General features: G+C 44.3%; 1 protein-coding gene across 2 annotated transcripts in view; it reads right to left on the bottom strand.

Moving 5' to 3' along the window:
- The window catches only part of Vps53 (VPS53 subunit of GARP complex), a 118,837-nt gene that overhangs the window by 63,443 nt on the left and 29,631 nt on the right, over window positions 1-25,763 (bottom strand). Inside the window, exons 1-7 of one of the 2 annotated variants that reach the window (XM_039085521.2) lie at window positions 21,668-25,590; window positions 20,756-20,842; window positions 18,821-18,936; window positions 17,078-17,197; window positions 4,808-4,886; window positions 1,994-2,137; window positions 1,400-1,542 (exon numbers count right to left, since the gene is read on the bottom strand). In XM_039085521.2, coding sequence (XP_038941449.1) covers window positions 1,400-1,542; window positions 1,994-2,137; window positions 4,808-4,886; window positions 17,078-17,197; window positions 18,821-18,936; window positions 20,756-20,842; window positions 21,668-21,706 — 728 coding nt within the window. In that variant the 5' untranslated portion in view covers window positions 21,707-25,590. Of the gene's footprint in view, window positions 1-1,399; window positions 1,543-1,993; window positions 2,138-4,807; window positions 4,887-17,077; window positions 17,198-18,820; window positions 18,937-20,755; window positions 20,843-21,667; window positions 25,591-25,763 lie in introns of those variants that run through there. The other variant, NM_001105813.1, reaches the window with a different exon arrangement.

Genomic DNA, 25,763 nt, shown 5'->3' on the forward strand with positions numbered 1-25,763 from the left:
GATAAATCTTTTTAAAGCTTTATTTTATTTATGCAGGTATGCTGTAGCTGTTTTCAAACACACCAGAAGAGGGCATCGGATCCCATTTCAGATGGTTGTGAGCCACCATGTGGTTGCTGGGAATTGAACTCAGGACCTCCAGAAGAGCAGTCAGTGCTCTTAACCTCTGAGCCATCTCTTCAGTCCAAATAAATCTTTTAAAAAATATTGTATCTCTGATCTATATGTATGACGGCAAAATACACCACCAAAAGTGAACCCTAACATAAACCATGGATTTTGGTGAGCCTGTTAAGGTAGGTTCAAGGACAACAGGCATGCCAGTGGAGGAAGGTGGAGCCATGCTGGTAATAAGGTGGTTGTGAGGGGTGCATGGGAAATCTCTATAATGACCACCTAATTATGATGTGAATTTGAAACTGATGTAAGCATTAAAAGTCCATTTTTAAAAAATAAAATCAATAATACATAAAAACATTTTGTCTCACAGTGTATATAGTTTGAAGGTACTTTCTATCAGTTTTTAAGGAAGATTTGGGATCGGGTATAGCCAAAATGGTAGAGAACTCATGCTCAAGGCTCTGGGTTCAATCCCCAGCATCGTGAGTGGGGGAGGGAAAGAAAGGGAGAGGCACAGAAGGGGGCAGGAGAGAGACAGAATACCATAAATGACCCTAAGGCAGCTGAGCCCTTTTTAGATGCAGGTACTTTCCCTCCTGTGTTAATCTAAAGACAAGCATAATTACATGCTGTTACAATGGAACAAACAGCAATGGAAAACATTTACCAAGGTGTGTGGTATAGTTACAGATAAATATAAACAGTGTGACTGTGGCTGTATCTGTCCTGGAGATACCTCAGTTAACTTTGCTGGGGGGTAATTCTTCCATAAGGAACTTTGTGGCCTAAACTATATTTACAGACACAGCAGAGAGGATAAAAGGGAGGTCTTTAAAATGCCTAGGATGTTCAGATGCCACCATAAGAAATTACAGAGTAGAAACGCTGTATTATGGAAATACATCCAACAAATTCTTTCCTTGGTGTCTGCCAAGTCCTCAAAGAGAGACTGCCCTGTCCTCATGGAGCTATCCATCTAGAAGTCAGAAGTCAAATGATGATGGAAGGACATCCTCTGCACAGATGTACACAATCCAGAAGCAAGGGAAATGTGGCATGGTCAGTCAGTCACTCTAGACAAACGTGACTGGTGAGGTCACGTGGTAAGGCAACTTGTTTGAGGCAAGGTCTAGACAATGGGGATGTCCTGGAGCAAAGAAGAGAAGATGAGGCCGTGGTTGTGAGGGCGGTGCCAATCATTCGGTAGACATGGAAATGATGTCCAATGTGCAGAACACACGGAAGCCAGGTCTGGAAGCAGGGGACAGCTGAAACTTACCTCGTCACATGGCAAAATTCTACTGAGATTCTCTCTGTCATGCACCACTCACGAGGAAACATCCGACCATACTTCTCTTCATAGTCCACAAGCTGGCGTTTTACCCAGGCATAACGTCTGTCAATTTTGTCCAGCCAGGCGACCTCAGGAAGGAGGGAACAAAACCATTCAGTACTCAGAAGTGGTAATAGCAAGCAGAAGCCAGGACACAAGAGAGGATAGCCAGCCTCCATTTCTGCCACTGGGAAGGGTCTACACCACATTATTTCCTTGAACTGGGGGTTCTCACCTGGGGACATAGTTGGACATCAAGGGTCTATGTATTGGCTAAAACTGTATGCAAAGTGTTGTGCACAGGTACACTCTTCTGGGGAGAAGAGCTATGGCTTTCATTAATTTCTCCAAACGGCCAGTGACTCAAAATGGTGAAGAACCACTAACCTGGAAAGTCAGTCTGGGGATTTGTGGTTCAGCGCACAACAGACAGTTGTTAACAAATAGTTAACTGTTAGTAAAGGATAGCTCAGAGGGAGGCAGCATTAGTTTCTCTTCCAACAAAATAGTTTCATCTGACCTTATCTAGTCAATACTTACATCTTGATTTTCTTGAAAAAGTACTAGATACTCTGATAGATGCTGTTTAATAAACTTTTTGATGATTTCTTGTTTGATTCTGGGGTCCAAAATATTAGCCACCAGGCACGCATCTCTCAGGACATTGCTGGGTCCTCCTGGCCTCTGGTAAAACAAACAGCATACAGCAGTTCAGGCAGCAGAAATGCCTGCACATCTCCTGGCGGTGACAGCTGCTTCTCACTTGCCTCTCACTGTTATTAGTTCGCTCCCTGGACGCCCAGTCTTGTTTCAGGAAACGGATATTTTAGTTACCTGTTCCCTGAGAAAAGAACATCAAGCTAACCTGTGAACCTACAAGGCATTCAAAAAACAGAGCCAGAAAAGATCCCAAGAAATTTTACTTTCTGAGTATCAAAACTGATGACCTAAAAAGCCAGAATGACAACAGATTCTATTGAAGGGTCCAAAAGGCAGTACCACTCACATGTGCCACTTCTTCCTGCTTCCAACTTTTCTAGGACCCTGTTGTATTGTTCGCCTGTGCTGTGGCCTGCCTGCCTGCCTGCTTTGAGACAAGACCTTGCTATGTAGCGCAGACTGGCCTCACACTCAGGCTCCTCTTCCTTCAGCCTCCCAAGTCCTGGGATCACAGGCATGCCCTACCATGCCTAGCTGCCATTCCTGGTCTTAAAGAGGTATACTCGTGACAAAAAGGGTGATGGTTTTAAAAACCACACCAGGTTATAAACTGCCAGATTTGTTTCACCGACGGCCAATTGCACAGCCAGCCAAAGGTGACGTCTATGGCAAGGGCTCCATGACCGGAACACTCTGTTCCTGGCTTCCCTCAGGTGAAGATGTAGAACTCAGCTCCTCCTGCACCATGGCTGCCTGGATGCTGCCATGCTCCCGCCTTGATGATAATGGATTGAACCTCTGAACCTGTAAGCCAGCCCCAATTAAATGTTGTCGTCCTTTATAAGACTTACATTGGTCATGGTGTCTGTTCACAGCAGTAAAACCCTAACTAAAGCAGCAGTCCAAGCTAACTCATGATCCTTCTGCTTCAGGCTCCAGGGTGCTGGGGTGGTAGGCACACCCATCAATCAATACTTTAAAAACAATTTTGGTTCCACTTTTCAAAACAGGATTAGTATTGCAAAGACTTGTAGAAAAATCAATAGCCTTTCAAAATGGAAAAAGAAAACTCATAACAATATTCCCTATTAAGAAACAGCCAGGAAAGGGAATCAAGCCATTAAACCCTTTTAACACCATATGCCACTGGGACCTGGGAGTGAAGGTAGAAGGGCCATAGTTAGATGATTGGCAAACAGTAAAGACAACCTTCGCCCATATCCTTCTGAAGCGTCATGCAATGGGATGGGGCAGTGAACATAGGAAGGCAGTTGCCTAGGAAGACAACTGTTCACAACTAGCCATTAACTTGAAAAAGCAGCTACTAGCCAGGCAACCCTTTTCTGTTTCTCAGAACTCCATTTCCTATAGGGTCAACAGGAATATGGCTTTCCAGTCTCTTCCTTTTCTGAGTTGCATCGAGTGACTAGAGAGATGAGGTTCTCCAAGTAAAGTGCTTTACAAATCATCAGATTCCTGGCAGTCAGTTGCAAAGCACAGAGGCAGTAAGGTGAGGAGCTGGTCTATAGAAAGCAATCTCCAAGCCAGAGCTGCCATCCCCACCTATTTCCTCAAATGAAACACAGAGGGAAAGCGATTAAGATATTTCCAGTTATTGAATTACAGCGCAGATTCAGGAAATGCTCCTTGGCTCCCAAGTGGATGTATACCCCCATCTCCACCCACAGAGCCCGGTGAGGAATGCTGCTGGCCGGGTGCTCTGCTTCACTTCTGCCTTCAGCAATGCTTTCTCTTGAAATAGCTCAAATAATAGAGAAAACAAGCCTCTGCGGGTCCCGTCCTCCCGACACATGCAAAGCATTAAGATGACATCTGCTGCAGTGTAAAGGATGGAGCTAAGAGTAGCACAATGGCAGCCAGGGGAGGGGAGCCCGAGTGAGACAAGAGGAGAGCCCGAGTGAGACAAGCACCCAACAGCTCCTAGACGAAAGCCTGTAGGCCTCGCAGGCACAACAGAGACAGCAGCACCACCGGCGAGCTCGAAAATCCCAGGGACGAGGACTCCCATCATTAAAAGTGAGTCTCTGGACTGTGTCAGGAGAGTTACATAAGCTCCCAGACATGCCTCCCAGTTGTCCTTTCACCAAACCAAAGCCAGTGTTATGCAACAATCCTAAAACATTAGGGTTTGAAGTTTGCTTGCTTGGTTTTTTTTTTTTTTTTTAAACACAGCTATGAGGGGGGGAAAGTGAGTTTATAGGGCAGACAAAATACAAGACTTGACACACATTAATTTAAACCAAACAAATGCCATTTGTTTTTCCCAGAGAGTCTCATGTAGCCCAGGTTACCTCACACTCACTCTGTAGGAAAGGATGAATTCCAACTTCTTTCTCTTGCCTCCACCTTCATAGGGCTTGGGTTACAGACATGAATCAGCACACCCAACTTATTTGGGGCTAATGATCAAACTCAGGCCTCAAGCACACTTAGGTAAGTATCTACCAACCAGTATCCCTGGCCTGAGTCCTCTTCCTGATGCTGGAAGGACACAGACAAACAATCAGCACTGCACTGTGACACTTAAAACAGGCTCATCTGAGTCGGCAGACACTCGGCCTCTGCCAGCCAACACTTGTGGAGTGATAGAACATGAGTTACCACTCATACACACATTCCCTGCAGGAAGTGCAAACACAGTGATAACATCAGAGGCAAAATACAAAGCAGTACCTTGGTACCCTGTGAAGGAAATGCTTCTTCAAAATCAGCCAGGATTTGCTGTCCTAGCTCTGTCTGTGCAGCCTTCACCCTGCAGGAAAAAGGACTACATTTAATGATCCTCATATACAAGTGTGCATGGACCCACAGGGTCAGAACTGTGAACGTCTCTAGGACTGTGCAGGGGATTACCTGGGAATGAAAAGGTATATATAGCTAGGAAAGAGATGTCACATAGAAAGGGTTATGACAGGCATTTCAGGGTGGATGTCTTTCTCTTTGTGTGTGTGTGTGTGTGTGTGTGTGTGTGTGTGTGTGCATGCGCTAGGGATTGAACCTATGCCTTGGGCATGGGAGGCAAGTACTCTGCCACTGAGCTATAGTCTCAGCCCGTTAGGACACAGATCTTGGTCACTCTTACCTCCTGAGAGGTATACAGGTTGAACTCGTATGAAATTCATTGGGGGTAGTTATATACAGCATCCTGGTCAAACACAAACCTGCTGTATCACCGGAACAACTGCTTCCTAGTCTGTGGGGTGCATACTGGGAAGAGTGGTTCAGACTGTTTCGGGGTGGTTGTACAGTTGCTTTTGATGATATTTTAATTCAGAAACCTAATATTTTAAAACAACAAAAAGAATATTATCTAAGGAAAAAGAAAAAAAAAAGAGCGAGATGATCAATGAACCATTCTTTAAAAGTGAAGGGCATAATCCCAGCACTGAAAAAGTAAAGGCAGGAGGATCACAAGTTCAAAGCCAGAAGGAGATGCACAGGAAGACCATGTCTCACAAAGCAAAAAAAGACAGGCAAAACAAGCAATAGGCACTGGATGAAGATTTAACTTCCAGAGAATAGAACTGAACTGTAAGGAAAACTAAGTAGAAGGGTGGGATGGGCCGGGCCAGGCTGGTTCTTAATGGGATCTGCAGGACTGATGGGTGCTTAAGAAATATGCAGTGTGAACAAAGAGGAAGGGGAAGCTGCTAGAAAGAAACAGGAAGTGCCCATCAGCAAGGGCTGTGATCATGTCCTCCTTGGCTCTGACCGTTGCCTCTGCTGGTGATACCTGGCTTATCCCTACCAGCAACAGAGCCAAAGAGCGAGGCTATTGGGCAGCTCTTGGACTTCCCTGAGCCTGAGGTAAAGACTTGCTTTGCTAAAAGTACCATGAAACAGCATGCCTCCTTTCTTGGACTCCACCCTGAAACTTCTGGATTGATTTACAAAGTTTCTAGCAATAGTGAACTTAAAACCACAATTTCTTTGGCTACTTAGGAGAACCTGGCAAGGGGCTGAGATTTTATTTTTAACGAGAGGATAGGCATGACCCAGAACACTCAGTTTCTTCCTGTGGCACAGTTATAATCATGCCTGATTCCAAATACTTTCCAGGGTTTTTCCACTATCTTCAAATGTTCAAACCATTCCTATAGAAGAGTTTATATTCTTTTCAGTTTGTGTTCAAGATAAGGCTGTGCTGGAATCTACCCCACCCCCACCTGGAGTTGCCTCAGAGACATCTGGAAACTTCTCCTGAGTATAAAGTCTGATGTGAGAGAAAAGAATGTGCTTTCATAAAATTGTCCCTCAGAGCATCTTTCGACCTCTCAGAGTGAGCCAGCAGGCTGTCTGCTGTGGGACCGGGTCACAAGGCAAAGATCTGATGCTATTGCCTCTCTGTTCTGACCCTCTTCTTGGAAGCACAAAGACAATACCAGTTTTTTCCTGAGCCACAGAATAAATCCTGTGGGTGAGGCCCACCCCTAACCAATGGAATGCATGGGCAGATGTTCAGGGCTACCAACCCCTCAACAAGAAGACTACTGGGCTCAGCTCTGCCTCTGCTACCCCCACCCTGGTCTACTACAATTGCCAATCTCTACGGTCTTGCTGATTTTCACACCACGGTGGCTGGAAAGACAGCCACAGTACTTGATGGGTCTTGGCACCATGGCTCCCACATGTAATGATTTCTAACTAATGTTCAAAGGGAGGGAGGGAATAAGAAAGTGAGGATAGAGAGATGGAGGCCTGTGCTAGAAGACTTCAGTGTCTTTCCAGTCCTGGTTATTTCACAATACCCAGCTGACAGTTCTAGCTGGCAACAGCACCCACCTTTGCAAGTGGTGGCAAGTGGATACATAATTAATACTGACTAGAAGAATCAGCTTCTGCCTAGAACTGTTTGCAGCAATGGTGTTAAAGTGTCTCCCGTGACCGAGATGAAAGAGCAGCTGTCCCCTGCAGACACTACTGACAAAGACAGATGGCTTCAAGGGTGAGATGTGAGCCACACCTTCCATTGTGGTCACAGCTTCTTATGAACTATTCCCCAAAAGTTTCCTGGGTTGAAGGTTTGGTCATTAGATTCATAATTTGATTGGATTACTGGGAAATGATGGAACAAGGACATGGGGCATGGCTGCATGGGTAGTGCCCTAGAAGAAGAAAAAGAAAGGGGTGGGTAACTTGTAGGAGCTGATTCTCTCCTTCTAGCATCCAGGTCCCAAGGGTTGAACTGGGGTTGTCCACCATGAGATCAGTGGTTGACCCACTGAGCTATCTTACTGGCCTACATAGAAAGTGTATTTTGTCCTCAGATCCTTACTTTTTATTTTTTTTTATTTCTTGGCCTTGTGTCTACTAAGGTGAGTCCCCTACTCCATGATGTGCTCCCTACATGATACTCTGCCTTATCTATATTACCCAGAAGCAACATGGCCAGTGGACTGATCCTATCAACCAAGGTAAGCCCTTTAAAAACAAAATAAAACAAAACAACAACAACAAAACCAGGGTCTCAGTAAGTAGCTTTGGCTGGTTTGTAACACGATCTGTAGTTCAGGCTGGCCTCAAACTCACAGAGCTCTACTTGCCTCTATGTCCTGAGTGTTGAGACTCGAGGCATGCAACACTAGTCCAGCAACAATTGCTTTTTAAGTTGTTTTCTTGGTTATTTCATTACAGTAGCAGAAACTAACACGATAATCTATTGTCTGAACAGGATCCTAGAACTAAGTTAGCAGGCTTATCATCAGCCCAATGCCCAATAGAGAACATTCTGCAGCTGATAATGGTCGTGCCCAACTCTATTCCCAGTACTTAGAAGGCAAAGGCAGGTGGATCTCTGTGAGTTCTAGATTAGTCAGGGCTATCCTAGACCCTGTCCAACTACAAACAAAAAAGTTCTTCCTGGCATTCAAATAACAGCCTGTTGTGTGACAGTTACATGAAGTTGGTTACTACTAGGAAATGAAGTATTCTGTTGCCTAGAAAAGAAAATCAGTGAGCAGCTTCTGGTTCCTTTCCTAAGTCTAATATCAGTCATAAGGAGTGATGGCAGAAGTACAGCAAACCAGGAAAACTAGACTTTTACATATCTGTGACAGTCAAATAAAATGCTCTCTGCTGTTCGGGAATCAGTGACCTGCCCTCCTATGCAATGCCTTTACAGAATGGAATGGATTAGTCAAATACTATAACACAATAGGTGCTACCAAGAATCTCAACCTAGGGGCTGGAGAGATGGCTCAGAGGTTAAGAGCACTGACTGCTCTTCCAGAGGTCCTGAGTTCAATTCCCAGAAACCACATGGTGGCTCACAACCATCTGTAGCGGGATCCAATGCCTTCTTCTGGTGTCTCTGAAGACATCGACAGTGTACTGATACATAATAATAATAATAATAAAAAAAGAACCTCAACCTCGACTGCTGCAGAGAGAGACCCAGTGGGAGGCTCTGAGATCAGAGATGCATCCTCACAGCTTAATCTGAGGAGGCCCAGACAGAACTTGTCAAGTAGTCAGATCATCCAGCTTTTTCTTTTTCCCACTCCTCCATGTGACTTCCCAACCTGCCAGGCCTTTCTCATGTGTAAGAGGTTAGGCATAGCTCTGAGGAGGGGGGAGGTCAATTTAAGGGTTCCAAGGCTTTTTTCTTTGTTTTTTAAAGAAATGTAAGAACCCCTTGCTTTTTCTCAGGAAATACTGACTGACTAGAAGCATTTGCCCTCGTGGATATGCTTAAGCCAGGAGGATTTGAAATGTAAAGATATTAAAGAAAAAAAAAACTTTCCTTCAATGCTACATTAAATATTTAGGCATTTGCCAGAAGGGTAGTTGAAAGAAATAGCAAATCAAGGCCCATGAACTTCATATTTCAAATGTGCAGGCCAGGACTTGAGAATACAATCTTGTGGATGACTGGTGCGATTTATAGGCAGCAAGGTACTAAGGCTGGAGCAATGCGCAGGGTAACTTGGCTTTTCCCCTCCTCCTGAACAAACATTTATTTCTATCATTTCCAGATGGTTCTACTATCACTATATAAACATAAGGAGGACAATTCACTAGAAATGATGCTAAAAATAGGAGGTTTGGACTTTGCTCAAAATTTTAGCACCTCTTTGAAAACCGATGGCAGTTGAGCAAACAAGCAGCTGTCACACTGCATTCCCTCAGCTGTGGACTAGGACACGCTGCACTGACAAAACTAAGCGAACACAAGCTGCACACTAAGAGGAAGTCCAGCCAATAGTTACAAATGTTCGCACGGCTAACACCTATGATAGAAGATAGGGTTTTCCTCTTGTATGAGCCTAAGAAGGTGGTTTTAACCTGCAGGTCTCAACCCCTTTGGGGAGGTCAAATGACATTTTCACAGGGGCCGCACGTCAGATATCCTGCATATCAGATAGCTATAGTTTGGTTCATAACAGTAGCACAAGGGTTGGGGATTTAGCTCAGTGGTAGAGCGCTTGCCTAGCAAACACAAGGCCCTGGGTTCGGTCCCCAGCTCCGGAAAAAAAAAAAAAATAAATAAATAACAGTAGCACAATTGCAGTTATGAAGTAGCAACAAAAATAATTTTATGGTTGGGGTCCCCACAGATGGGAACTGTGGGTTGCAGCTTTAGGGAGGTTGAGAACCACTGCTTTCAGAAAATGCTGCTCTAATAGTGCTCACAAAGTTTCTTCAAATTTATAAAAACTACACCTTTGAGAAATTAAGGATTTACTTACTTCATTATTGTGTGTATGGGTTTCTTTTTTTCTTTCCATTTTCAGGCATATCTGTGCATCACATGCATGCTTGAGCCCTCAGAGGCTGAGTTGCCATGAGGCTGATGGGAAGTCTAACAAGAGCAACAATTGCTCTTAAACTCTGAAACAACTCTCCAGCTGAGGGGAAATTTTTTTTTTTTTTGAAAAAGCAAATAGCACACTAAGAACACAGACAAAAAAGAAAGGAAAAACAAACCAACAAGCAAACAAACAAATAAACCAACCAAAGCAATAGAATCATCTCAAACTGAAGAAAGCCTGGGAACAACCCACAGAATGAAAAGACTGCCTGTGAATCAGGAGGAAATACTGAGAACCTTATAACTCATTAAGGTTAGTATCCACAATATATAAAGAGCTTGGAACGGCAAAGTAAAAACAAAAACTGGGGCTGAGGAATATTAAGTTGGTAGAGTGCCTGACTATCTAGTCACTCCTGGGTTCATAGCCAGGTTGGAGCACATTTTTGTAATCCCAACACTCGGAAGCTGCAGGCTGGAGGGTCAGAAATTCAAGATCATATTCAGTTACATGAAGCATTTGAGGCTATCTTGGGATACCTGAGACCCTGTCTTTAAAAAAGAAAGGGAGGAGCCAAAGAGGCCAGGGAGATGCTTAGAGAAAAAGGCACCTTCCACCAAACCTGAGGATCTGAGTGTGATTCTGGGAACTCACAGGATGGAAGGAGAGAAATGACTCCTAAAGTTGTCCTCTAGGCTCCATTTGCATGACATGACACAAAAACACCCCCCACCCCCGATAAAATAAATATAATTTCAAACAACCAAGCAAAGGATCTAAATATGTGTTTTTTTCAAGGCAGACATAAAATCAACAGGGTATTCAAAAAAAATGTTCAATATTACTTCATCTCCAGAGATATAAACTCAAATCAAAACCCCAAAAAGGAGGCCAGGTTTGATAGTAAACACCTTTAATCTCAGTACTCAGGAAGCAGAGGCAGGTGGATTTCTGCAACTTTGAGGCTTGCCTGGTCCACAGAGCAAGTTCAAGGACATTAGAGAGATAATGTCTCAGAAAACCAGAACCAACCAAATAGAAATTTAGAAACCAGCAGGGGCTGACCAGAGACCTCAGGGGGAGGCGCACTTGCTGCTCTGTTGTGAGGACTAAGTTCAGATCCTGCACCCATGCCAAGGGGTCAAACACCTCTAATTCCAGCTCCAAGGGCTCCAACACATACCCACAAATACATGCACACACACATGGATAAATAAGAATAAAGCAAATCTGACTCAGCTATACCATACTGGGGAATATACCCAAAAGATGCCCCACCATACCACAAGGACACGTGCTCTACCATGTCCACAGCATCCTTATTTGTAATAGCCAGAAGCTGGACACAACCCAGATGTCCTCAACCAAAGAAAGGATACAGAAAATGTGATTCATTTACACAAAAGAATACTATTCAGCTATTAAGAACGAGGACATCATGAATTTTGCAGGCAAATGGAAGGAACTAGAAAATATCGTCCTGAGTGAGGTAACTCAGACCCAAAAGGACATGCATGGTATGTACTCACTGATAAGTGGATATTAACCAAAAAGTACAGAACACCTAGGATACAACCGACAGACAGTAAGAAGTGTAACAAGCAGGAAGGCCCAAGTGAAGATGCCTCAATTTCACTTAGAAGGGGGAAGAAAATAATCATGGGAGGCAGAGAGAGAGGGACTTGGATGGGAGAGGAGAAGAGGATCAGATAAGTGGGGAGGGGACAGGAGAGAAGCCCAGAGGGCCAAGAGAATGACTGGAAATAAGCAGCCTCTGGGAGTGGGAAGTGGGGGGACCCTCTAGACAGTGCCAGAAACCCTGGAGGTGAGACACTCTCAGGACTCACTGGGGGTGACCTTAGCCAAAATGCCCAACACTGGGGAGAGGAAACTCAGAGAGACCACCTCCAATAGATAGGGATCAAGTGAAGGGACAGGGTTACTAACCCACAGTCAAAATTCCTGACCCAGAATTGTCCCTGGCTAAAAGGACTGCATGGACCAAAATGGAGAAGAGACAGAGGGAAAGGAGGTCCAATAAGCAGCCCAACTTGGGATCCATCTCATGGTGGGGTCCACCAAGTCCTGACACTATTACTGATGCTATGGTGTCTTTACAGATGTCCTCAGAGAGGCCCTACCAGCAGCTGAAATAGAAGCAGATACTTAGATCCTACCATTGGACTGAAGTTGGGGACTCCTCTGGTTGAATTAGAGGAAGGATTGAAGTAGCTGAAGGGAGACCTACCCTATAGGAAGACCAGCAGTCTCATCTAAACCAGACCTCAGGGAGCTCCCAGACTCCAACTGAGCCACCAACCAGGAGCATACACGGGCTAGTCCGAGGCCCTGGCACTATGCAGCAGAGGTCTATCTGGGCTACCGTAGTGGGAGATGCACTTAATCCTGGAGAGGCTCGAGGCCCTAGGAAATGGGGGAGGCTGGTCAGGTGGGGGAAGTACCCTCTTGGAGGCGAGGGAGAGGAGGAATGGGATGAAGAACTGTGTGTGTGTGGAGCGGGGCGGGGGGGGGGGCTGAGAGGAGGCAACAACTAGAATGTTAAAAAAATATTTTTAATTAAGAAATAAAAAATAAAACAAACAAACAACAACAACAACAACAAAAACCAAAAAACAAAGACCAACCCTAAGTGAGATATTACTTCACTTTTTTTTTTTTTTGAGACAGTCTCACATAGTGAATTCCTGATCCTCCTGTCTCTGCTTCCAAACCTGAGATAACAGGTCATCAAGAAGATTAATATCAAAAGTTAAGAAAAAGGTAAGCATTGGTGAGGTGTGGAGATGAGGACAGTTGAACACCATGACAGAGGTGTTGACTGGTACAGCTATTATGGAAAATAATATGGAGGTTCTCGAAAACCCCAAAATGAATCTACGCAGGGTATATACCCAAAGGAGATGATATCCACACTCTATACAGATAACTGCCCTGTCCTGCTCAGAGAAGTAAGTTTACAACAGCCAAGATACAGAAACAAACATTGTCTTTTGATGGACAGATATGGGTTAAAGAATCATGGTGCATTTATCCAGTGGGATTTTATCCAGCTTTTAAAAGGAAGATGCTGACATCTGAAACAATATGGATGAACTCAGAGGACTTAGAGTAAATAAGCCAGACGCAGAAAGATAAATATGGTATGATCTCTCTTAGGTGTAGACTCTTAAGAACTAAAGTCAAATACAGCTGCTCTAGTTATCTGTGGGTCTACACTGACAGATTAAACTATGAATCAGTAAACTGGGGGTGGGGAGGTCTAGTAGGGCTGAGGCTGCAGCTCAGTGGAAGAGCATGTGCTTAGCATTCACAGAGCCCAGGATACAGGAGGCACACAGTACATTAATGCTAGGCAGATGAAGGAAAGACTAAAGAATGGCAATAGCAGATCACTGAGTCACCAAGACTAGGGCAGCTTGTGCCACTTTCCTGCTCCTCCCTACCCACTGAGAGCAGGTCTGCTTCCTCCACCCATGGGTCCCTCTTTCCTAAGCTCATGACGTCCTGCTCATGGACATTCTTGGCTGTTCCAGATTCCCAGCCTGATATGGCAACCAGCCACCTCTCAGTGTAAAGGGGTCAGGAAGGCCCAGGGGAAGGAAGGGTGGCGATTTCCCTAGCACTTTGCCAAGCCTATTCCGACATTCCTTACAGTCCCTGAGCATCTCCATTGCAAGACGGTACACCTAGCACACACAGAAACCTCCTTCCTGCCTTAGAGTCTTAGAAATTATAAAGACTTAAATAAAAATCAAAGGCCAGGCAAAGGGGGAGCTGGTAGACTAGACAGTCTGTATGTTTCCTGGTAGAATGAGACTAAAGAACAGAATCACAGCCTAAGAGTGCGTCTCACAAGTGAAAGACGTGGAGGCTGGAGAGACGCTTGCATGCTAAGAGCAACTGTCGCTCTTGCAGAAGACATGGGTTCAGTTCCCAGAACCCACGTGGTGGCTCACAACCTCCTCTCACTGGATTCAAAGTTCACTTCTGACAAACATAGGCACTTGACACACACAGGGCTTACCTGCAGATGCAGGTCACACACGGTGCACACACATGCATCAGACACATACATGGAGCATACACACACACACACACACACACACACACACACACACACACACACACACACGAACAAATAATGTAAAAGCTAGATAAAATATAAGGAAAGACAGGAAATGGTAGCTATCAGGAGCAGGCAGTGTTCTAAAGGGAACTTCTAGATGTGTCTGGCTCAATTACAGTAATGTGGATGCCAGAAGCTGTGTTGCATTCTTACCCTGAACGCTCAGTCTTACCTTGACTTGGCGCCTGGAGTCTGTGAGCCTCAGCAGTAGCCTGAGAGTTACCAACATTTAAGAAGATCAAGGCCCCTGGCAAGTCATCTGCCAGCTCCTGCAGGTCTAGCCCCAGGAATCTTAGAAGAGCTATGTGGTACCCTTAAGCAGAACATCCCTCCTCTCCTCAATAGCAAATGGTAGTGATTTCTGATTAGAAACACATAGAACATAACAGAGAACATAAAATAATAATAATGATGATAATGATAATAATAATAATGATACAATTGAAAGTCCCACCAAAATATATGAACCTTCAGCTGAGATTCACCAAACATCTGAAGAGCACCACTACCAAGAGTCAACAAACTGAAGCCCTTACACCATAGGACAGACATCACACGGGCAACCCAGAACCTTCATAGATACTAACAGTTTTGAATCTGAGAGATTTCAGAGGATATTATGCCCCTGAGGAAAGAATCATCTAGATATTCTAGAAATTAAAAACTGCTGTTTAGGGGCTGGAGAGATGGCTCAGTGGTTAAGAGCACTGACTGCTCTTCCAGAGGTCCTGAGTTCAATTCCCAGCACCCACATGGTGGCTCACAGCCACCTATAATGGGATCTGGTGCCCTCTTCTGGTGTGTCTGAAGACAGTGACAGTGTACTCATATACATGAACTAAATAAGTAAAAAAACCCAAACAACAACAACAACAACAACAAACCCTGCTGGTTAAGTAAAGATGTTAACATCGAGGCCAAAGCACAGAATGGGCACCAGTGAAGAACCGGGCAGAACTACAAGATGGAGCCCACAACGCAGAAAGCAGCCTCAGAACACGAGGTAGCAGGTTACAGGTTACTACACTCAGGAGTTCCAAAACAAGAGAACAAAGGAAACAAATCCCAAAAACCACTCTAAGAAAGAAATAAAAGAAAGCAATTTATTGGAACTTAAGAGATCTGAGTCAGGCTGGTGGCACACACATTTAATCCCAGCACTCAGGAAGCAGAGGCAGGCAGATCTCTGAGTTCAAATCCAGCCTGGTCTCCAGAGCAAGTTCCAGGCAGCCAGGACTGCACAGTGAGACCAAGTCTCAAAACAAAACCAAACCACCAACCAACCAAACAACAAAATACTGCACAGAGAAAATATAAATGGTCAACCATCAGTTATTGAGCAAATTAAAATTAAAGGAAGCAGATAGAGGCTTTATCCACCAGACTGACTAAAATTAAAATCAACAATATCAAATTTGTTGAGGAAGAATGCATGCTCAAGCACTTCAAGATGGTATTGTGGATCTATAAAGCATTTTGGGAAGTAAATGAGTTGTGAGAAGAGGTGTGTCTTAGGAATCAGAATAGGGCTCCAGGGATGTGAAGACAGCAAACTAGCCTGGGACATGCTAGCCTCTGGCAGCCCACACACAGAATGAGGCAGTTCTATAAGCTCGCTCTAAGTGCAGAGGTGACAATCTAGAGGGAGAACAAGCTAACAGCAGTTACTCCTTCCACAAAGTGCAGTAGGATTTGAAATGTAGCTAAGAGAATGAGATGTAGCTGTATATTTATTTTTTGTTTTTCTTTGTTAGTATTTTGAAAGAAGATCTCATTAATAGATCCTCAGCTGGCCTCAAACTCAAAGTGGTTCTCTAGCTCAACCTCCTGAACGCTGGGACTCCAGATGTAAGCAACTCATCCAGTTTAGACTTTTTAAATAGAAGAAATTGTGTGTTTATGTTATTTGTATAACTAAACAAAGAAAACATAGAATAGAAATGTATAGCAGGCAGGCCTTCCTAAAAGGCAGAATGGAAAAGTACAGCCGGGGGCCACACTACCTTTGTTTGGAGGAAGGTTAAGGATTTTTAGATTTTCCTTCTGTTGTAGAAAAGGCCAAAAAGGCACTGAATTCACTGTCCCCTCCCTTCTTCAGAATCCTCTTCTTCTTCCTAAGAACCTTCTCACTGGATCTGAACCTAGAATCAAAACTTAAGGGTGGAGGCTAGAGAGATGGCTCAGCGGTTAAGAGCACTGACTGTTCTTCCAGAGGTCCTGAGTTCAATTTCAATTCCCAGCAACCACATGGTGGCTCACAACCATCCATAATGGGATCCAATGCCCTCTTCTGGTGTGTCTGAAGACAGCTACAGTGTACTCATATAAATAAAATACATAAATCTTTTAAAAAGTTACTTCAAGAAATTTTAGGGAAACCTCAAGGGTGGTAGGAAGAAAGAACTTCAAAGAGAAACTCCTCCCTGTGATATCTGGCGTTCTGGCAACACCATGTGTGTCTAATGGCTGCCACAGCATCCATCTACCCTACATGCTGCCTCACCAATGTGCCATTGATATTCATCAGAGGAAAGGGGGAAGACATGGTTTTTCCCCTCTTGAGGCCATGTGACTTCAAAGGCTCAGTTCTCTTGGTGCACTCATCCTTAGAGCTCAGCAGCCCTACTATGAGAAAGCCTGAGAAACCCATGAGGACAACAAGAATCTCAGTCCATACTAGCTGAGCTCTCAGCTGACAGTGAACATCATTTACCAACCACGGTAGCCAATGGCTCCTCTGGTCCCATCTTTAGCTGTCTTAACTGATGGTGTCTGGAGCAGAGACAAATTATTACCCAAGCCTGGCCAAGTCTCATGAGCAAAATAATTATTTTAGACCAACAAGTTCTGTAGACAATGGAGAGTCGTGCACACACAGAGATCATATGAGTGTACTAGGTGACTCGGGTAGGCTGCAAAGACCAGGTAAAGGGCATCATAGGGTGAGGTCACAGCATCTGAAGCTGCTTCCTAGAATAAGGTTGGAGAAAGCATGCGGCACCATCTTTCCTTATGGAAAGACCAACGTCTTTGAGGACATCTTACCGTTCAGAAAGCTGTCGGATCTGTGGGATTCCCATGTACTTGTGAAAGTGCTCCAGAACATTCATTACACCCTGAAGGAGATTAGCAACTTCTCCATACTGTCTGCGTCTGGTCATGGCTCTGCGAGAACAGAAGTTGAGAAGTAGAAACCAATCACTGAAGATGTAAGATAGAGATGTGGGACGACCTACGATAGTCAGATGTGACTGAAGACACGAGATAACAGGTGTGGGATGACCTGCGACAGCTTGGTTTAGTATGAGTACTGGGGAAGGAAAAGGATTAGAACTTAGCTCCAACACTCAAGGTGAAACCATTCAGTAATGGGAGGGTCAAGTAAACATTTAACTAATAGCAAGCGGGCAAAATATGCTCTAAATAATAGTGTAAAAAATGTGCCATGGGGCACAAAAGAGTGTGTGTGTGCCAGATGCTCAGTGGGTGGCAGAAGGGAACCCTGGGAAGACTATGGGTTTGGGTTGGGCATTACATGAGTAGAATTTGAGGGAACATTGTGTAAAATATCACTGAGGATTGTGGTGCACAGGAGAACCAAACCACTTTTCTGGAGTACAGAACAGGATGATTGCTTGTGGTTTCAAGTTAACTATAACATGTAGTTTTAAGACAGTGATAAACAATGGCATCTGAGATATCGACTTGCCCTACTCCTAAGGGTAATGAAGCTTAAGTAAACAATGCTGATAAAATTAAGTTATACATGGTAATGAAGTGTAACTATTAGGTCTACATTTTTCACGAGGGTTGGCTTTCACATTAAACGTGTTATTCCCTTATGAGACATTTCAAAGAAAGGCTCAAGTTCAAGCCACGGTGCTCCACTGCCATCTTGACCTGCTGTACAAAGTGCCTCGTGGGAAGGAGGGAGATGGTTCTTGCAGTTCCATTGGCTGGCTGCCCTGGATGATCACTCCTGCCATGGACCAGGGCTCCTCTGCTACCCATTGTATGCCCAGCAGCAGCTAGGAATGATACGACCTCTGGGAATCCTTCATTCCTTCCAGAGCTGCATGTCTGTGAAGATGGCTGATCTGTACACATGTGAAATTCCACTGTGACTAGGGCAGGGGGATCATCCTGAGATCCATCACAGAAGGGAGCTGGGGTACTGGAGAAGGAGGATTTGAAACACTGCTTCGTGGTAATTGGCCAGGAACTTCTTTTAATGCTGTTTCTAAATGTGCTACACAAAGAGCTACAACCTTGAAAGGGTTTAAGAAAACAGTGGGTTGAACTATGTCAAAGATTTGTTTAGAAATGGTCTCATTTCATTTCACCGAAGTGAAATGAAACTCAGCCCAATAGAAGGAGGGATACTTGCCAAGGCAGAGGCCCTAGGGAGTGACTGGGGCTGAGTCACTCTGTTTGACTTTCTGGTCTAGATCTACCACACGAGATGACCCATTTCTCAGGGTCATTCTCATGGGCTTCCTGTGGCCTCCTCAGGTCGCCTATCCATCATTTTTTTACTAAGACTGATGTCTGCTGTCTTCTGCAGTTCTGGGGATGGAAGCCAGGGCTTTGGGCATGCCACGCAGGCATTCTGCCTGTCACTGGACCACATCCCCAGCTCTTTTGTTAAGTTGTGAACACCAAAAGTGACCAACCACTTGTGGGGCAGGATGGTGAGGCTGGCCTGACTGGGAAGTGACTAACTCTGAAGCCACTGTCCCCATGTGGAGCATTTCCCACGGGCCCATTGCGAGAGTTCACACTGCTTACTCCAAGGAGTCCACCCCGCCTGCCAGCATGTGCAGGTGGTTCAGTGTTGTGATCGAGGTGGTCAGGTGGCGCTTGGCGTGATCTAACTGCTTAATATCTCGGGTGATCTCTTTCACCTAAACATTGAAAAGAAGAGAAAACAGGGGAAGGGTGAGAAAGCTTTAAGCCCTCCTTCAAGTCACTCTACAAAAAAAAAAAAAAAAAAAATCAGAGGTAAAAATCACTTAAAACAACCTCAGGTTAGCCCCTAGGAAAAAATAAAAAGACGCTCACAATACAAAACAAAAATAACTTACAATAATTAGCCCCTTCCATGTTTTGTTTGCTTATTTCTCTCTTTACACATATATACTTGGGCTGAGTGTGTTCATTCATGCCTTTGATCCCAGTATTCATGAGGTAGATGAAGGAAGATCTCTGGAGTTCAAGGCCAGCCTGGTCTTCCACAGTGAGTTTCACTAGCCAGTGTTATGCAGAGACCATATCTTTTGTTGTTGTTCTTCTTCTTATCTGTTTGTTTTGAGACAGAGTTTCCCTGTGTGTAGCCTTGGCTGTCCTGGAACTAGCTCTGTAGACCAGGCTGGCCTCAAACTCACAGAGTTCTACCTGCCTCTGCTCCCCAAGTGCTGGTATTAAAGGCAAGCACCACCACCACCTGGTGAGAGACTCTATCTTTAAAGGGAAAAGAAAAAATAAATAAATAAGATTCATTTTTATTATTTTATATGTATGTATGTATGTATGTATGTATGTATGTATGTATGTATGTATGTATGTTTGTATACCAGTGCCCAGAGGCCAGAAGAGGGCACTGGATGCCCTGGTGTGGAGTTGTAAGCAGCCTAATGTGAGTGCTGTCCAAACTAGGTCCCTTGCAAGAGCAGCAAGTACTCTTACTGTTGAGTCATCTCCCCAGTTTCTTTTTATTGCGACAAAATCGTCTCTGCACAGCCTCCCCAGTGCTGAGTCACATGCACATAGCACACCTGGCTATCATCTAGGAGGCTTTAACAAACCATCTGTTTGTTCTGTGTGTATGGATGTTTTGCCTGAATTTATGTCTGTGTACCACTGTATGCCTAGAAGGGGACATCAGAGTCCCTGGAACTAGAGTTACAGATGGTTGTGAAGAGGGAACACAGTCTCGAACAGCAGCTTAGAACATAACATTATTGCTGAGCGTAAAAGCTGAGTACAACCACTGAGCATTTACAAGGCAAGTGGATCTCTGTGAGTTCAAGACCAGCCTTACTTACACCACTCCAGGTCAGGGATACAGAGTAAAACCTTAAGACTCAAAACAAACAAAATTAAGTACAACAGACTCCAGCAAATGTCATCTCCACTAGAGTCATACTGTTTGATGGCACATATTGTACTCCTTGAGACAATGCAAACCCTTAGGTGCTCTGCTCAGAAGCAGATATTGTCCTTCATATTGAGATGCATCTCCTGACTTAGAATCTCAGCCCAGAAACCCAATGCAGCCTGGTGGTGCCTGAGGAGCAGCTGTGGTGACGGTTGGCTTCCGGGTTGCAGGGTACCGTTGGGAGCACAGCACCTACAGAGTAGGAACTAAACAAGACTGTGTGCATGCATTCTGGCCATGGTACCCCCACCCCAGAGTGGGGACCAACATAAGTGTTCTATGTACCAAACTAAAACTCAAATATCTTAACTGTGAAACGTCTGCTACAGACATGCTGGAAGAATGGCATCCAAAATGACTAGGAAACTATTTTTGAGAAAAACAAATTGTTTCCTATTTGAAAGTGGCTGCAAATGTAGGGCAGCAAGGCCAATGAGTCACGGTGTCTAGCAGCTCCTCTGAGGCAGTCGGGGTGCACTCACACACAGGGGTACATGACTGCAACTGGCAGGCTGGGGAAAGAAGAGCCTGGTAATTTACTGTGACTGGGTGAAACCTAAACTCACCATTTGTTCTGACTTTTCTGCTTTGTCTTTAATATCCTTGATTTTGCCAAAGAGTTGCTGAATGGCTTTCTGGGCTTCTTCAAGTGCCTATAATAAAAGAAGTAGTTAAAAACCAAGAAGCCAGGAAAGAGAGCACTAGTTACTATAATTAGTTTCAGTCTCTTGAAAATTTTGACCAGAACTCTCTTGAGTTGCTGTTCTTCCCCCCATCCTCCCTCCCCTGGAACTGAGGACCGAACCCAGGGCCTTGCGCTTGCTCTACCACTGAGCTAAATGCCCAACCCCGAGATGCTGTTCTTACACCTACAGTTTCACTGAACCAGAATAGGAGATAAAGCCTCATGTATGGGCTCAAGAGAAGTCTAAAGACTCTTAGTAATCTGTACCATAACATGATTAAGTCTTGGGTTCTCATTGTGTAGCCTTGGCTGGCCTAGAGCTCTCTGTAGACCAGGCTGACCTCAAATTTGCAGCAATCCGTCTACCTCTGTTTTTCTCAGTGCTGGGATTATAGGCACATGCCACCCTGCTTGCTATAATGTTTTTATTTAAACTAAACCATTTTCTCTGTTTTGGTGATTACTATACATGTCACTGATAAGAAACAGGATCCTCATCTGTCTTTCGGTGTGTACATGAACTGTCACACCTATAAAGGCAGCGGTGGCTCCAAGTTAGAAATGAGGTGAGCTCTGGATACTTGCTGAGTATCAGTTTCTTCATCTACATAAGGGCTCTAAAAGACTGTGGTTTGTGGCAAATCTTCCACATTTACGGTGTGCTACTTAGAAACCAATGAAATGAAGTCAGAAGGATACATTTGAAGCTAGTAGTGAGTAAACTGTTTCCAAGGAAATTAAACTCCACAAAGGTGGATAGGACACATTGAAACTGTTGTAATCCCCACATCACCTGTGATGGGGGGATGGAAGAGCACCACAGCTGACACATGGAGGGCTCCTGGAGTTTGTGGCTTGTGAAAACCCACAGCAACACAGCTGCTCAGTCAGACCAGTCAGAATCTCAGTCACTCTTTCAGTCACTCGAGTATGTTCTGATTAGGTGCCTTGGAGGAAAGGAGAGGGAAAGGCAGGGAAGGGAAGAGAGAACCAAGCCCCCAAGTATTCCAACACGCAGCTGTCTAGAAGAAAAGGGCAGGGCTGGAGAGATGGCTCAGTGGTTAAGAGCACTGATTGCTCTTCCAGAGGTCCTGAGTTCAAATTCCAGCAACCACATGGTGGCTCACAACCATCTGTAATGGGATCCGATGCCATCTTCTGGTGTGTCTGAAGACAGAGACAGTGTACTACTCACATATAATAAATAAATAAATCTTTAAAAAAAAAAGGGCAAAATTTCAAGAGAGAAACCAGCATCAGCAGAGAAAACCAAGGATGACTATGTATGTCACCAAAACCAAACAAGGTAAAGAAGAGTAATCACTCCTTATACTTGATCAAGAGAGAGTGTCACTGCCACTGACAATAGGGAAGATGCCAGAAACTATGACAAAAGCAGACTACAGGGAGACAAGGGCAGGGCAGCAGACCATGATGACATGGTGGGAAGCAGTGTCACAAAGCTAGTCTGGCAAACGATGGCCCAGATTTGTCTTGTGTAGATAAAAAAAATGTGGTTTGGGAACACAGCCTACCTTGATCATCTTCATCCGACAGTGCCAGCAAGAGATGGCCATAACATAACATGGCCCATACCAACTGTTATAACCAAACTTACTGTTTGGCTATTAATAGGAAAAGCTGGCTGCTAGACATAGTGGCTAACACCTATAATCTCAGCACTAGGGTGTCTGAGGCAGGAGAATTACTATGAGTTGGAGAGCAGCCTGAGCTACTTAGGGAGACCTTTAGAAAGAAAGAAAGAAAGAAAGAAAGAAAGAAAGAAAGAAAGAAAGAAAGAAAGAAAGAAAGAAAGAAAGAAAGGAAGGAAGGAAGATGGACGGAGGGAGGGAGGGAAGAGAGAGATGAGGAGAGTTTGTTGGACTCCAGCAAACTATTCTTTAAGTTTTTTGCTACAACAGAATTCTTGAAGTAAGAGATGCTGGCACACTCTGCTATAAACAGTTGGGAGGGGGGATCTGATTATGTGATCCTGGGATAACTGTAGAAGAGAACGATCTTTTTTCACAATTTTTTTTCATTTTCAATGCTAAGACTAGAATCCAGGGTCTTTATAGTTCTTGATTTAACCAGCTGTGTAAGAGTTGTACACACTGAAGGACATGAATATACAAGGCAACTGTCTGTTCCAGATTAGCTAGGATAATCCCACTCCCACTATGTGCTGACTGCAGCAACATAACAATAATAAAGTTATTCTTGTTATTATTATTTTAGATCGGCTTGCATTGCTTTGTTTTGTTGAAGTACAATTTCAGAGCCCAGGCTTCCTTAGAACGCACTATGTAGCCTAGGAGGACCTTGAACACTTATTCCTCCTACCTCTAGTACCAGGATTACAGACATATAATTACTAGTATGTGGTATTAAGATGTTCTAGAGATCAAACCCAGGACTTTACTCCTGGATGCCAGGCTAGCACTCTACTGACTGAGCCAGTAACTTAAGACATAGTTTCATTATGCAGTAGAGGTTGGCCTTAAACCACAACTCTGCCTCAGAAGCCCAATGCAGTCTCAGTATGAAGATGAACAGCTCCCTCTCATTCTCAAAAGGGGCCCTGGTAGATCTGTAGAGACAGCTCAGCAGTTAAGCTCTGGATGCTCTGCAGAGGACCCAGGTTCAATTCCCAGCCCAAACAGGGCAACTCACAACTCACTGCAACTCCAGTTCCAGATGGTCAGATGCCCTCTTTTGGCCTCCGTACACACAGTGCACATACATACATATAGGCAAAATACCCATATATATAAAATAAAATTAGAAAGAACATGGGCCTGCTGATGAGTTATATGGCCCTTTACCAAGGGCATCTAGCCAAAGCTATATATAGACAGCACAGATATATTATTCAACATAGACATACTGAATAAATCTTTATCAGATGATTAAACATATCAGTGTTGAGTGGCAGTGCTAAAACTATTCTGCATCAGGGTTAGTGTTCCACCAGTGCCCCAACTTCAAGCACAACCTCAAGCTATAAGCAGTGGTTGAAAGTCAACTGCAGAATTATCCTTTAGATCAGTAGCATCTGCTGGGGTCACTGAGTTTCATGCCATGGTGCTGCCACAGGAGAGCAGAGAGTAAATTCTAAACTCATTGGAGCCTTCTGCATGCTTTTGAGTCATGATGTCAAAAAGACCACAGAGGCCTTGTAGGCAACAGACCATTAGAAAAGACTTCCCTTCTCGACCATGCTTGTATGTGATGTTTAAGGCATGTTATGCTATAGTGACATGCAAAAGGACAGGTTATATCCTAAGAGCCAAGGCTCAGAGAAGGCTAAGAAAGAGCTACTGTCCTGCATCCTCTGCAGACTGCCTCCAACGAGGACACTGCTTTCCAACTCCAGAAAACACGACTCACGCCGTCTTATATTTCACAGACTTCCAGAAAGATAAATGGTCTGCCAGATATTTTTTTCAGTTTTTTCTTGTTATAATAGTATACTTAAATGGGTAAAATTTAATGTAGTTCATTTCCCAGAGTCAAAATGTTTCCTCTGATGCATTCGCTCTACAGAGTAAGTCACTTCTCAACATGCACACATCCTAGTATTTGCTATCTGGCCTACGATAGTCAACTGTGGCACAGAACAGTTCATATCTGGGAAAAGTGTGAGGCCTATGGCAGGAGAAGATTCTTCTTTAAAAAAACAAAAACAAAACACAAACATACACATCCTACATGAATAATCAGAAGATGCACTGGGAGATTCTGGTTCCCTCCCTGGATATTATTTAAATACAGCACTTGCCCATTTCAGCCTGGATCCAGATTAAAACAGAATGAGTCACCCCAAGTGTCTGCTTTCCACCACCCTGTGTTTCTCCTCTGCCCGGTGCTTATAAGTGGACCACTGCTGTGTGGTGGTAGCCTGAACCTGGGGTGTCACTGGATAGCAGTGTGACCCTCTGAGAACTCAACATCTGTACTTGGAGACAAAGTGACCCACTGAACTTGCCTCTAAGACTCAGCAAACCATCAGAGCATCCTCATCCTTCTGTGCACCACACACATTATGTGTACCTTTCAAGTGTCCTGCCTCCTAGGCACCCTGAGCAGAATCCCGGCCACACCAGGTCACACCAGGCACAGGAGAGAAGCAGCTGGGACCTGGCACTGATGCCTCTACTTTCTTCCTTCCCTTCCTGTTTCTTTTCCCACAAAGCAGTCATGTGCCACATGTGTAGGCAGAGGGAGGGCTGGTTTCCACAGCAATACTGCTGACTAAGCAGCCCCGTAGGTGACTCTCAGGTGGCTCTAACGGGGCAGTTAGCTTTACCAGAGGATTATATCCCTGCTTTCTGGTGAGCCCACGGGCAGTCTTCAGAAACTGAAGTCCCACTTGCCACCATTTATTGTTGTTGTTCATTTTAAAAGATCTTATATGACTTTAGGCTATTTTAAAAAAAAAAAAACAAACTTAAGGTAGTAACCTTTAAGGTTACTGGAAAGAAAATCAGAGTTCTTGCCACTTTGCCATCATCAATACTTTACCTTGACATCTAAATAATGGTCCCCTTTTGTATTGCATGGGAAAGAAACGTGCTGCATTGGATAAAAGCAAGCACTCTGGAGCCACAGGCTAGAGTTGGAGGCTTGATATTAGCCATGTGATCTCTGTCAAGCCACTTGACCTCCAGGAGAAACAGCTTCATGATTTCTAGAACAGAGATAACACACCCCTTTCCAAAGACTTTTATAAGGAAGAATCCTGGGATTGGGTGATGAAATCTTAGGAATTCTTAAGCCTATGTACTCCAACCCCTGCAGGTCCCCTTTCATGGTATTCTTACCAGAGCCCCCTATCAAATGAGCAGTCCCATGATGCAATTCTGTTTCTTCCAGAACTGGAATTGGGA

Source organism: Rattus norvegicus, chromosome 10, assembly GCF_036323735.1.
Source record: "Rattus norvegicus strain BN/NHsdMcwi chromosome 10, GRCr8, whole genome shotgun sequence".
Classification (NCBI taxonomy): Eukaryota; Metazoa; Chordata; class Mammalia; order Rodentia; family Muridae; genus Rattus; species Rattus norvegicus.